Here is a 13714-nt window from a genome sequence, read left to right as displayed (position 1 = left end):
GCAGGGCCCGTACCCTACGGAGAGGCTCTGCGTCGATTTAACGTGGAACCATAATTCAGGCTTCAGTCCTCATCGGTACTCGATGCGACAGCGGTTCCTCCAGCCTTCCGGCCCGCCTCTGCGGCACAACTCTCCCGGGAGCTGCGGCTCCTTCTCGGTATATTCACGCGCCCCCCTTCCTTCCCGTCCGCCTCATGGTTCAGCGTTAAATCGACGCACACCTTACGCCGTAGGCTACGGCGTAGGGTGTGCGTCGCCGCGTACCCTACGCCGTAGCTCTGCGCCGGTGTAACGCGGAACCATAAATCAGCCCCCGCTGTGCTGTTCTTTAATTTGTAGCGAGTAACGACGTGTCCAATTTTAAATATAGCGGATTAAAAGTACGATTTTTTCCTTGAAAATGTAACGAAGTAAAAGTAAAAGTACAGAAAAATGAAAGTATCAATAAAAGTACAAATTCTCAAAAATCTTACTTAAGTAGAGTAAGTGTAGAGTAAGTACTTGTACTTCGTTACTTTACACCACTGCTCTTCTCCAAAACCTTGGAACAACCTGCCTCAGCATATCAGACAGGCCTCCTCTCTGTCTGTTTTTAAAATCTCTTCTCAAAACCCACCTTTTCTCCTTGGCTTTTAACACCTAGCAAGACAGTTGAGTTTATTTTATCCTTTTATTCTTTATTTTATTCTTTTATCTTCTATTCTATCCTTTTTATTCACTTAACTTATCATGATTGTTTTATTTATGTGCCTTGTGTTTTATGGTGTTTTGTCTTCCATTTGCCTGTCCAGCACTTTGGACCATGTTGGTGTTTTTAAAGTGCTTTATAAATAAAGTTGACTTGACATGACTTGACTTGACTTGACTTGACTTAATTGTCACAAAGTGGGGTGGATACGGCCCAGATGCAGGAGACCAGGACACAGGAGTTCCAAAAATAGTGATTTATTCACAAAAAGCGCTGCTGAGCAGGATCCAAAAAACCAGAATATGAACTTTACAAACCTGACCAGAAACATGGAGGGATGAAACTAGCAGTGAGCAACGGAAAGACAAGACCACCTTCGGTGGTCGTATTTTTTTCTTTCCTTTTTCTGAACACATCACTGGCTACTCTCAGGATGGAAGGACCATTTCACCCAGTATAAACACCTTTAAAATACATAAAAATATATGCTCACAACTCAGAGACAACAGACACTAGGACACCTGCTTAAAGTACAAAAAACCCATTATGATTAACACAATGGCATTATGACTCTACGATCCCTCTTTTTAAAGTCAGGATTTACATTTTCTCATCACACTCTCAAACACAATATTAATAAAAATCAAATCAATTGCTCAATTATAAAAACAAATAAAAAAATATTTCCTATTTTTGAACAACACAATCACTTTCTGGACAGTGTGAGATAGAACAAATAATAATGTGCTGTTCACATTTTAACACCCCCCACACCCCTTCAGCAAAACTACACACGCAAACACAAAAGAAATAGAGGAAAAGGAAACAGTGTAAACAAAAATAACTTGAGCTTCCTCTTGAAGCTTATCATATTATCTAAAGTCCAGAGGTCTAGTAATTCACTCAACACCACCATTGCTCTGTGGTTCATTGTCTTCTGTTTTAAGTTACTTCTACATGGAGGCAACAGAAAATGACCTGCTGATGTCCGCCTTGACAAATGACTGTGTGTGAAAAATGATAATGTTCTGTAGGGTGTTTCTGGTGTTTTAGTCATAACTACTTCATTAATTAAAGTCATAAATGACACCCTGCATTCTCCACTTCATCTTTTGTTAGGGTCGCCACCGACCCGTTCTTAGGTTTTAAATTCATAAAACTACCACAAAAATGTGTTTATTGCATCAAGGCTTTTTGACTTTGTCAGGAACCTCTATTTCAACAACATCCAAACATTTTTTTTCACTAAATTATAAAATGCTCTGGTTGAACTTGTTACCTTTGTGGTGTTGGGTTCGGTTTCGACCCGGTAATAAAATAAGCTTATAAAGCAATAATTAGAGCCAAAACTGAAATCATAAGTGCACTGTCAGACAGCCAGTTCCTCTCCCAGTCATGTGAGCTTCAGTGGATTCTCATTTTGGATTTTTGTTTTCCAGTTTACCTGCACATAAACAAAACAAATAAAGTCGGGCATGTCGAGACATGTAGGGTCAATTCACTCATTTCACTTACAGAGTGCACATCTCCAGTTTGTAGCATACAAAAATGAAAATAAGATTTACAGTAAGCCAAGTTCTGGACTATATACCATAGATGTTAATATAGTTAATAATATTAAAATGAAAAAATAAATGAAACAAATTTATTTAAGAGATGTGTTCTAATACCCATCAGTAATAGCCAGATAACACAACAACCTTTTATTTATTCATATAATTCTCTTGAGGCTCATTTTACCAGTTTTTAAAATTGAAATCCAGGGCTATACTGACAAAAAAGGCCCATACCAAAAATATTAAAACCCATATTTTCATGGATAAGGAAGCCTAACAATGTAACGAAGAGATGAGAAACAAATTGGATGATGGATAATTGCTTTTAGTGTATTTTAGAGATGATTTAAAACACGGGTCAAAACCGACCCGTTAACATCGGAGATGGTAACAGAAAGCTGACACCAGACAAACAGGAAGGATGAGGTTTCATTATACTTCCACTGGTCTGATAAAGGCGCCGGATAACTCAGCCAGCTGCTTTGTTCTGAGCTACCTGCAGCCTGGCCAGGTTACGTTTGGTTGTACTGGACCAAATCACGGAGCAATAATCTATATTTGACAACACCGAAGCGCATATCATCCGTTTAATCAAATCATTAGGCAAAAACTGCAGTGTTTAATCACAGCTATACCTCTACCCATTCTCTGCACTATTTGGTCAACTTGTGTATTCCAGAACATTTGACTCTCTACAACATCCCTAATACCTTCACTTCTCTTACTTGCTCTATCACTACATCACCCATATTTAAGCATAGCACAGGGTTTTTTTTAATAAATGTTTTGATCCTAAAACAGTACACTTTCTCTTCACCTGATTTTGGATCAAAATACATCTCTGATCTCCTGGTCCATGATGAACCAACCAGAACCCTAGGTCGTCGCCTACTTTCTATACCCAGAGTTAAAACCAAACATGATGAGTCAGCATTCAGCTGAAATGTTTTTATTGTAATCACTTGGAGTGGTCTTGTACATGAAATGTTATACACAAACTTTCCTAAATAACCTCATGATCTCTCTTTAATCTCCTCTGCAGGTTAAGTGACTGTAACCTCTCAGAGGACATCTGTGCAGATCTGTCCTCAGTTCTCAGCTCTCAGTCCTCTAGTCTGACAGAACTGGACCTGAGTAACAACCATCTGCAGGATTCAGGACTGAAGGAGCTGTGTCCTGGACTGGAGAGTCCACACTGTCACCTGGAGTCTCTCAGGTCAGAATCCACCAAGTGATCAAATGTTGACCGTTAGAACTGTGGTTGATATTGAAAGATTGTTGATGTGTTTCTGCTGATCCTCTGACTTTTCCTTCAGCGCCATCATCAGGTGAACATGAGGACAGAGTCAGCTTTAGTCTCAGAGCAGTTCTCTCAGAGTCTCTGCATGTGTGTTGTGTTGTGTGTCTGCAGGCTGTCAGGCTGTCTGATCTCAGAGGAAGGCTGTGCTTCTCTGGTCTCAGCTCTGAGCTCCAACCCCTCCCATCTGAGAGAGCTGGACCTGAGCTACAATCATCCAGGAGAGTCAGCAGGGAAGCTTTTGTCTGCTGGACTGGACACTCTCAGGTATGAAGACAGAAGGACATCAGTGTGCTGGACTCTTCATTGTGTTGTTGTGGACATCATTGTTGCTCTCTGGATTTTGCTGTGACCATTTTATTAATTGCACAGATACCTGCACCCGACATGTGGATGCTAGTCCTCGTAGAGTAAGGTACACATTACAAAAGAGATGTGACATTTTCATCTGCATTTTTTTTTTCTTTTGTGGCACCGCTTGGTTCATATTAGGTATAAAGATTGTATAATATTTTGTGCTGAGATTTTCAAACTCACAGTTAACATTAAAACAAACATTGCAAGTGAATCTCCAAATGTATTTTGGGTAAAATTGTTCGTCATCAACAGACGTCTATCAACGTCATACGTCATCATCGATCACTTGTCAACAGAGCTCAGTAATCCTACAGTCTAAACATGAGTGGGATTTATAAACACAAAAGTGGAGCGATACAACGCAAAGAAAAAGAAAAAAGGGAGCAAGAAAAGGCCAAATTGCTGACCGTCCAGTCCATATTCGGTGCACACTCAGTCCAAAATTTACAAAACTAGGTAATTTACAAATCTTAAAAATCTTGCTTAGAAAGCTAACATTCTTGTGATTCCGGCAATAAAAACCATTTCAGGATATAATCATAGCAGCTGGTACATATCGACACGACAAACAAACAAAGAAAGATTTGCGCAGATGACGCAACTTACCGCTGGAGCCTCATAGAATACCTCAAGGCAAAAATATGCCCACAAAAATGGTCTGGTTACAGTTACAAAGGTCCAGTAGATCCAAACCAGTAAAGTATTTAGTCCAAAATACATTATTATATCAGTAAATATCCACAAACAGCCGCTCTTCATTGTGACCGTTGTCGGAGAAGCACATGTTATTATGTTTACACCTCTATAACTCCGTTCTGCACGTTTTCAGACGGGAGACCGCGATGGTAAAATGGAGCTTACACCCCTACCTTGATTGACATGTAATCCGACCACACAGGCGCTTCCCTGTCCCCTCCACCGACATCATAGCGAATGAGCGCCTGTATGGAAATGACGCGCACGTCCGGCTTTTGTCATGAAAAAAACAGCAATCGTCCACACGATGGTGCCATTGTTTAGACAAAGAAATGCTGAAAACAATGATATATGACTTATATGACCAAGATTAATCCTACATCTGGGAATTTCCATCAGAATAAGAAATCACCGCTCGGATCAGACGTGCGTCTGTGTTTTGACACTTTACATGTATTTATATATATTTCAGCAATATTTATAGTGAATCTGGATATATGATAGGATACCTCTAATTTTCAGCTTACATTAGAGGCCAAAATTATGACTGTATGTTGAAGGGTTATGCCATGGAACATAATCTAATGTCTAATTACAATAAAATTCTTTGTAAGACATAGTCTTACAAAAACATGTGTAAAATACTAATTTTTTGTGGTATTGTTATCAAATTTGAAATTGCACTAGATAACCCTTCAGGCTGTGATCTCAAGCCAATAAGTCATAGATTCACTCATCTGCAGACATCTGATTACAAAACAAATTTCCGGCTGAAATAAAAACCTTCTATTTCAGCGTGTTCAAACTGAGATTTGTTAGGTTCAAAAGTCATCACAATATTAATAACTTAGAAAAAGACACCGGACACTGTCAGAAATGATTTTCAATGGCCTTCTGCAGAAGGTTGGAGAGAAATCCTGAGAAGCTTTAGGCAACACGGCCCTCCTCTTAGCTCGTCAGAACTTCTCTCAACTGGCTCTCTGCAGAGCTGGCGCTTTTATTCAGCAACAGATGACAGGAATGACCATATTTGGAACAGTGAATGTATAGATGGACAATTGACAAAAACAGATGGTCACACACATGACTTTTCAGTTGAAGAGGCTTGGTATGAAGAAACAAACAGACATCCTTAAAACACAAAGGGTCAAGTGGTCAACTAAAACAGGACCCTCTGTTGGAGGTTTGAACAGATGGTTTTTAAAGACACTGGGTTATTTTCAAACCAGAAGTTACCAGGCCAACCTTCATGGGGGTCTCGTGTTATCAGATGGTCCAACTAAACCTAGCTAACCTTTAAGTCAGCTTAAAGTCTTGAAACAACATGAAGGGTCAATAAATGAGCCCCTTCTAGACAAACAAGAACTTTGTGAGGCTTTGCACAGATGTGTCTAAAGACACTGCTCAGCTGTTAACAAAGCCCTAAATACCTAAATACCATCAGGGAATGGCCTGTCTGGTGACTTCTGTTCCTATTCTGATAGTTTTTTATTTTCATAATGACAATCTTAATTCAAAAGAGTTGATTAACCTCACAGATTAATCAATTATATATAAACTTTATTACGGGCTCTAGACCCAATATCAAGACATACAACAAAAAAAATAAACAACAACTACATAAACACGTAAAAACATACTCTTATTCATGAGAGTCTTAAAAGGCACCGATGCCAATGTTCCCATAGATCTGATTGATATCGGACCGAACTGCACCTGGGGCTTGTGAGCTTCATTATAATACTGTTTTGTGCCTCATTAAGTCGAGACATAAACTTAAACATCAGGGGTCCGTTTCACAAAGCAGGTTTAGTGAAAACTCTGAGTCTGTTAACCCTGAAATGAGGGAAACTCTGGGTTTTCCGTTTCACAAAGGGAGGTAACTCAAACCCGAGAAAGAGGAGTAACTCTAGCCTGTTTCACAAAGAGAGGTAACTTAAGCTCTAGGTCAGTTACCGTAGTAACAGACGATCTGAAGTTTTTCTGTGTCTCCGCCCTCTTTCAGAGCCGCACGCACATTTGATTTCCTCATTCATTCAGTCAGCAGGCGAGTTTTGGCAAAGTTCTGCCGTCTGTCATTAAAAACAGAGTCAGTATATAGAAGTCCATTGTCACGAACATGGCATGTCCTTTTGATGAAGACACAATTGATGAAGGTGCAGAATTAATGTGCAGAGAATTAAATGTTTGTCGGGAGATGGTTATCACACCGCGTAATACATGTATATTACAGTAGCCTACATAGTCTGATTACAGGCAAAGCAATATATGTTAATCCTTTATTTGTTATAATTTTGATGATTGAATTGTTTAATGATTTCATAATATATTCTAATTTTTTGAGATTTTTTATTTGGGGTTTTCATAAACTGTGAGCCATAGGCTAATCATCAAATTTATAACAAATAAAGGCTTAAAATATCTCACTTTGCATGTAGTGGGAAATAATATTTGTTTCACCTTAAGTTGAATTTACTACGAATGAAGTTTTGCAATATATTCAAATTTTCCGACCTCCACCTGTATATTATTACATGAATAAATAAGAGCATAATACAGGGGTCTCCAACTCCGGTCCTGGAGAGACCTATCCAGCATGTTTTAGGTGTCTCCCTGCATGAACACACCTGATTCTAATCAATGGTCGTCATTAACTTGTCATCAAGGTCAGGGCAGTTCTGTTGTTGACACAGCTCCTTGTATCATGGTGTGCTGAAGCAGGGAAAGATCTAAAACATGGATAGGTGCTCTCCAGGACCAGGGTTGGAGACCCCTGGCTTAATATGTGTCTGTATTGGTTCAATACGGAACGCAACTTTTAATTCCCGGGACGGGTGGCAAGCCTACATTAACCTGTCCAAGCCATCAAGGGGTTCCACAGGATTGCAGGTGAATGATGTAGAGATCTGTTAATTAATTAGTTAATTTTACATTATATTCCGTGCTGCGGTGTTACTCTTTTTTCGAAAAACATGTTCAAATTCGCCGTATGCGCGCATTAAAATCTCTAATTCCATTCGGGTGAAAAAGGACACGGTGTGAAGTATGTGGATCTTCGGATGCAATGTTTCCTCAAAGGGATTTTGTAAATTGAAATGTTAAATAAAGTTACAAAAAAAAAAAAGTATGTGGATCTTTTGCCGTTGTTGTCGCCGGTTGCCATGGTGAATCGTTTTATCAGGGCTCTATAGATGCTGGCTTTTGATAGTTGTAGCGCTTAACTCCAGGTGAAACTACCTAGAGTTGAGTAAATTACCTCAGTAAACCGCTGTTCTGGAACTGAAAACTCAGAGTTTCCGATCTCAGAGTAGATCAACTAAGAGTTCAGGATTAGACTCAGAGTTTGTTCAACCTGCTTTGTGAAACGGACCCCAGGTTCCTCAAGAGAGCCTGTAAAGTGCTTAGCCCTGAGTCACAAAAGAGTTTCCTAGCACTGCTACTCCTGGGCTTTTTCAGCAGTATCCTCAGACAGTCATTATATGCTACCTGAAGTTTGCGAAGGGTCTCCTTTTTGTAGCTGACCCATAATGGGGCTGCATAATTAAAGGTGCAGTAAGCACGAAACAAGCTCACTTTCAAATCTTCGGAACAGTAATGGAATTTCCTGACTAGCATGTTTGCTTGGACATACAACATTCGTCTCTGCCTGTACACGTCAGCATCATCTTCCATCTTGTCAGTGATTATGTGCCCAAGATATTTTGTACAGTTAGATAAACAAAGGGATTGCCCTTACAGGTAAAACATTGGAAAGTGCAGCATCTGATCCTCCTTGGTCCTACATATCAATACAACACTCTTTTTTGCATTGTACTGTATATCAAACTCAACCCCATACTCGGAGCATAAATCCAACAGCTGCTGGAACCCAACAGTGCTGGGGGACATGATGGCCAAATCGTCTGCGTACATCAGATGGTTTAACAGAGTGTTCCCTATCATAGTAGCAGTTACAGTGATTCTGACAGTTGGGGGGAAACTTCCGAGGGTTACCTTTCAAAAGAGACCAAAACCATCCATGTACTTCAATCGGTTCAAGAACAGCTTTCAATTTACTTTGGGTATGTCCTGGATAGGCGTTTTGGGCAACTTTTACAGGAGTGGGAACAAGCTAGATGCATAATTTGTTCGCCCTAATCCTCCTCCTGTGGGAGATGAAGCGGTCGTTGTTAGCAGCGCTTCATCCCCGGGCGAGTTCACGGAGCGCAAGGCTCGCCGAGTACCTTCAAGTAGTGGTGAGTAGGCCGCAATACTTCAAATTGAATTTAAACTTGTACCAATTTTACTACACTACTGTCATTAGTTGAAGTGGATGTCAGATGGTGATTTCAGAGTGATCTGGTGGGTATCCCTGGTGCTGAACTCCTATAAATGCGTTGATTTTGTGTCTGAAATGTATTTGTTTTATTAGGCTGTTTTTGTTGTTTTTGTGGTTTGTTGGACTTTGTTGTTGTGTAAAGTTAATCCTACCTGTTACAGTACAGTTTAAGCCTGGTTATGTCTCAGACAATCAGATGGCTGGTGGTTAGTATGTAGAGACCCGGATGTGTTGTCATTGGTTAAAGTTGCTAAGGACGTTGAAGTAAACGGTTAACAGCAAGTCACTCTATCTATCTCGTTATTTTAAGATAGTTAAGCTTAAAGTAACGTAACATGGTGTCAGAATGAAACTAAAAGCACCTTGAAAAGGGATGAGCCTCCAAAAGTGAAGTGGTCCGGACGAACGGGAGACGATGCTAGTGCTATTTAACTGGCTCCAGGCTGCAAAGGGCCCGGTCATATGCCCCGCCCCCTGGCCCCGCTCTGATATGTTCAGCTACTGCCTCTTCCCATTATGTTCCTTACAGCTTTTGGCCTTTTGTTACAAACCATATAATGTCTGAATTTTCCAAGACACTCTGAACAAAGATATTTCAGCAGATCAAGCTGCTGCAGCTCATCTGGGGTCCGTTTCACAAAGCAGGTTTAGTGAAAACTCTGAGTCTGTTAACCCTGAAATGAGGGAAACTCTGAGTTTTCCGTTTCACAAAGGGAGGTAACTCAAACCAGAGAAAGAGAGGTAACTCTAGCCTGTTTCACAAAGAGAGGTAACTTAAGCTCTCGGTCAGTTACCGTAGTAACAGACTCTCTGAAACTAACCTGGTCGGGACCAGGTTTATTTCAGCGAACCTGGAGTTTCTCTCTGTCTCCTCCCTCAGTGCCGTCAATTCAGCCAATGGGTCTTTACGCAATACGCATCCGTTTTCTGCACCACGGACAGCAAGCGGCAGAGTTAGAGAGCAGAAAAGGCTTATCTAACAAACGCAATTTAACTCGTTCACTTTATTCACTATGTCAGTGCAACAATATCACAGGGACATCAGATTTTAACTTCAAACAGTTAAAGTCCAAATGCAAAAAGGAGAGCGAGAGTAAAAAAAAGTCAAATATTTCCCTTAAACAGATGTATAAGAGGATTTATATATATATTTATATATCTTACTTTGAGATGAACTTGCATAATTAATCCATCAGTGGCTAAAAGCCTCGTTAATATCTTCTGGACCCATCCCTTGTCTTCTTTCTTTTTTTATTGCGTGGTTGTCTGCTTCCTTTTCATGTTTGTAAGTTAGTAACACTGCAGAGCGCTGCGTTCCATTTGTCCTCGGAAGTGGGAATTTCCCAGTTCCCAGTCGGATTTTTCAACTGGAACGCCCCTCGAAGTGGGATTTCCTACTGGGAAAGTGGGAGAAGCTTCACCACCCCCGAGTTACCATTAAAAGATGGCTGCCATTCCCAGTTCCCAGTTCCGATATCCGAGGTAAATGGAACGCAGCATTAAAGCGAGATTGATAGCGTCGCGACCACTGTCGTCAGGGATGCTGGGACATTTCAAGATATGAGGGGGGTACAAGTGTTGGGAAAGATAATACCTAGTGAAATCCATCATGTTGTTTTGATATGCATTTGTAGTTATTTTATATGTATTAAGTAATGGAAAAAATCAATACAAATAGACAGAGTAATTCCATAAATGTATTTTAAAAAATAAAACATTTACATTTTCCCCTGAGCCGAGGTGTGGCAGCTGCCGTACCCAATTGATGGCCCTGATCTAAATGACAATAAAATTTCATTTTTTTTCTCCAAAATATGCTCTCATACTCGCCATACGCACGTATTAACACTTCTAACTCCAGTGGCGTGAAGTATGTGGATCTTGAGATGCAAACTGATGTTTCCTCAAAGGGATTTTGTAAATTGAAATGATAAATAAAGTTAAAAAGAAAAAAAAGAAAATGTATGTCGCTCTTTTGTGTCGCCGGTTGCCATGGTGAATCCTTGTATCAGCGCTCTACTGATGATGGCTTTTGATTTCCCTCACGCACGAGCTTAACTCCAGGTGAAACTACTTAGAGTTGAGTAAATTACCTCAAATCCGCTGTTCTGGAACCGGAAACTCAGAGTTTCCGATCTCAGAGTAGATCAACTAAGAGTTCAGGATTAGACTCAGAGTTTGTTGAACCTGCTTTGTGAAACGGACCCCTGGTGCTGCAACAGAGCTGATAGATGCAGTTCACAACTCTGAGCTGTTCTTGACCCAGTAAACATTGCAGAACCACAGCAGTGTGGTTTTCAGTCCCATCACAGCACAATAACAGCTGCACCTTCACTCATCCATGACACGGTCTCCTCCTGCTGCTGATTCAGCAGAGATGAAATCAGATGAAGGGAATGTGTTCAAACTGTGCTGGAACATGACGACCACAGGACAGACTTCAGAGATGCTGCATTCAAGTGCATCTGTCCAAGTGTTGGACTGTTCCTTCATCAGTGTGTGAGAGCCATGTAATGTCCATGTTTGCTGAAAGAGACTGTGCTGGTCTGACCCCCCTCCTCCTTTCAGGGTGGAGCCTGCTGGACAACGATGGATGACACCAGGTCTGAGGAAGTGTAAGTGTGTTTTTATTTCATTCACAGATTCATCCATCTTCACACTGTCACATCACTCATTCGTGAGTCCATCAATGATCAATGACAGATCAAAAATAACTGCAGCTGGGTTTTTTGTTCTCTCCATCAGATTCCTGTCAACTCACCATCGACACAAACACCGTCCACAAACTCATCAAACTGTCTGACAACAACAAGAAGATGATGTTTGTGAAGGAGGATCAGTCATATCCTGATCATCCAGACAGGTTTGATATCTGGGTTCAGCTGTTGTGTAGAGAAGTTCTGACAGGTCGCTGTTACTGGGAGGTCCAGTGGAGAGGAGATGTTTCTGTATCAGTGAGTTACAGAAGAATCAGCAGGAAAGGAAAGTCTGATGACTGTAGGTTTGGAAGGAACAATCATTCCTGGAGTCTGGAATGTTCTGATCGTAGTGGGTACCGTGTCTATCACAATAGCAGAGTAACATATTCCTCCTCATCCTCCTCTTCCCCAGTCTCTGACAGAGTAGCAGTGTATGTGGACGTTCCTGCTGGAACTCTGTCCTTCTACAGCATCTCCTCTGACAGACTGATCCACCTCCACACCTTCAACACCACATTCACTGAACCTCTCTATCCTGGGTTTGGGTTGTGGTTTGGTTCTTCAGTGTCTCTGTGTTGAGTTCAGTCTAAAGAGTCTCCTCCTGTCAGAGAAACTGTCTCTGTTGGACTGATAGTTGAGTCTGTACATGTCTGTCTGTCTGTTTCCATCAACACCTGAATCACATGTTGGTGAAACTGTTCTGAATGATTCCTAGAAAACGTCTTCCTCTTCCGGTCCTTTAAAGGTGGAAGCTGCCGTTATTCCAGGATCCACATGTTGTTCTTCTGTCTGTTTCCAGTCAGAGCTTCACAGTGAACAGCAGCATGTTGTTTCTCTGCAGCTCAGTTCAGCTGAGATCATTCACTTCATGTCTGCTGCAGTTAGTTTGCTGCACATGTAACCAACTGTGATGTCAGAGAGGAATCACTGAGCTGCAATCAGCCAAGATGAAGTTACAAGCTGCTGTCAGATCTGAGCACAAGGTTGCTGTGCAGCCAGGGTTCATCCTGCTCTTTATTCTCACCCACTTCCTGTTCCAGCCATGACATCACTACTGGACTGTCAGGTTTCTTTCATGGTGAAGGGTTTGTTTATGTGTGAGCTCTCACCAAGATGAATAAGATGATCCATCCATCATCTAGAACTGCTTCTTCATGTTCAGGTTCCCGGGGGTCGGCCTTGTTGATTTTACACTGTACTAAGAAGGGCTACTTTTTGAATAAAGTTCCCCTTTGATGACAATATTTGATATTCACTCATTAAAAGCGCTGCCTCAACATTTCCTCACAATAATTATCAAATTGATTTATCATGCTAGGAAACATATTTCAACACAAAACATTTTTCATTCTTAATTCATTTAGTTTGTTCCAATTTTCAAATGATTGCTTATGTAACATTTTAGTAGCAAATCATGAACATCTTCAAATCAAGTCCCATTTATATGAAATTAAGCAGCATAATACTTCTAGCAAATCATGAAGTCCCACATCTGTAGATATCTGGTTTAAATATAATCAGATATTCAAAATCCCCACATTTGTACTAATAATCAAATATGTAGCACTGGTCTGAAGGTTTGCCTGACAGAGTGGTTGATTTAAGAACATCCATATGCGTTATATTTTATAATTCTGCTGGTGAGTATTTCCAGCAGTGTTATTTACTTCACTAATTGTTCAAAAGTCATTAGTTATGTTATCTGAATGTAACTGATTGTTTCTTTGTTGCCAGTTAAATGTGATATTATCTCATGTATATAATGTTCATGCTTATAAAATTATTATTTGGATTGTGTGCTATGGTTAAACATATGTTTGTTGCTGTTTATTGATTTCTATTATTCTATGGTTTATTCCAGAACCACATACACACACACCATAACTGTAAGTGCTCTCTCTAGACTGGATTAAAGCACTGTAAAGGAAATTGACCGCTTCCTGCATCTTCATTTAAGTCTTGACATGCGCTTCATGATTAAAATACAGAGAAAGCCAGTGTACAACTGTTAATCATTAAGCCTCCAAAACATATGGTCTTTGGAGCCGGATAAGGTCATTACGAAGTGATAATGGCTAATGTTCCCCCAAGTGAAGATGGACG

The 13714-nt window shown here is 40.5% G+C and overlaps 3 protein-coding genes across 4 annotated transcripts in view; 2 read left to right on the top strand and 1 right to left on the bottom strand.

The window, feature by feature from the left end:
* Positions 1-13540, top strand: part of LOC133440345 (NACHT, LRR and PYD domains-containing protein 3-like) — a 36105-nt gene extending 22565 nt beyond the window's left edge. The window contains exons 10-13 of one of the 2 annotated variants that reach the window (XM_061717584.1): positions 3287-3460; positions 3656-3808; positions 11481-11527; positions 11658-13540. In XM_061717584.1, the coding sequence (XP_061573568.1) occupies positions 3287-3460; positions 3656-3808; positions 11481-11527; positions 11658-12190 (907 nt within the window). In that variant the 3' untranslated portion in view covers positions 12191-13540. Of the gene's footprint in view, positions 1-3286; positions 3461-3560; positions 3584-3655; positions 3809-11480; positions 11528-11657 lie in introns of those variants that run through there. The other variant, XM_061717585.1, reaches the window with a different exon arrangement.
* Positions 1-13714, top strand: part of LOC133440368 (zinc finger protein 37-like) — an 801383-nt gene that overhangs the window by 171387 nt on the left and 616282 nt on the right. The window lies entirely within an intron of this gene.
* The window catches only part of LOC133424054 (gastrula zinc finger protein XlCGF57.1-like), a 102677-nt gene that overhangs the window by 58413 nt on the left and 30550 nt on the right, over positions 1-13714 (bottom strand). The gene's annotated exons all lie outside the window — the stretch shown is intronic.

This window comes from Cololabis saira, chromosome 3, assembly GCF_033807715.1.
Source record: "Cololabis saira isolate AMF1-May2022 chromosome 3, fColSai1.1, whole genome shotgun sequence".
NCBI lineage: Eukaryota > Metazoa > Chordata > Actinopteri > Beloniformes > Belonidae > Cololabis > Cololabis saira.
This window is presented reverse-complemented; position numbering and strand designations above follow the sequence as displayed.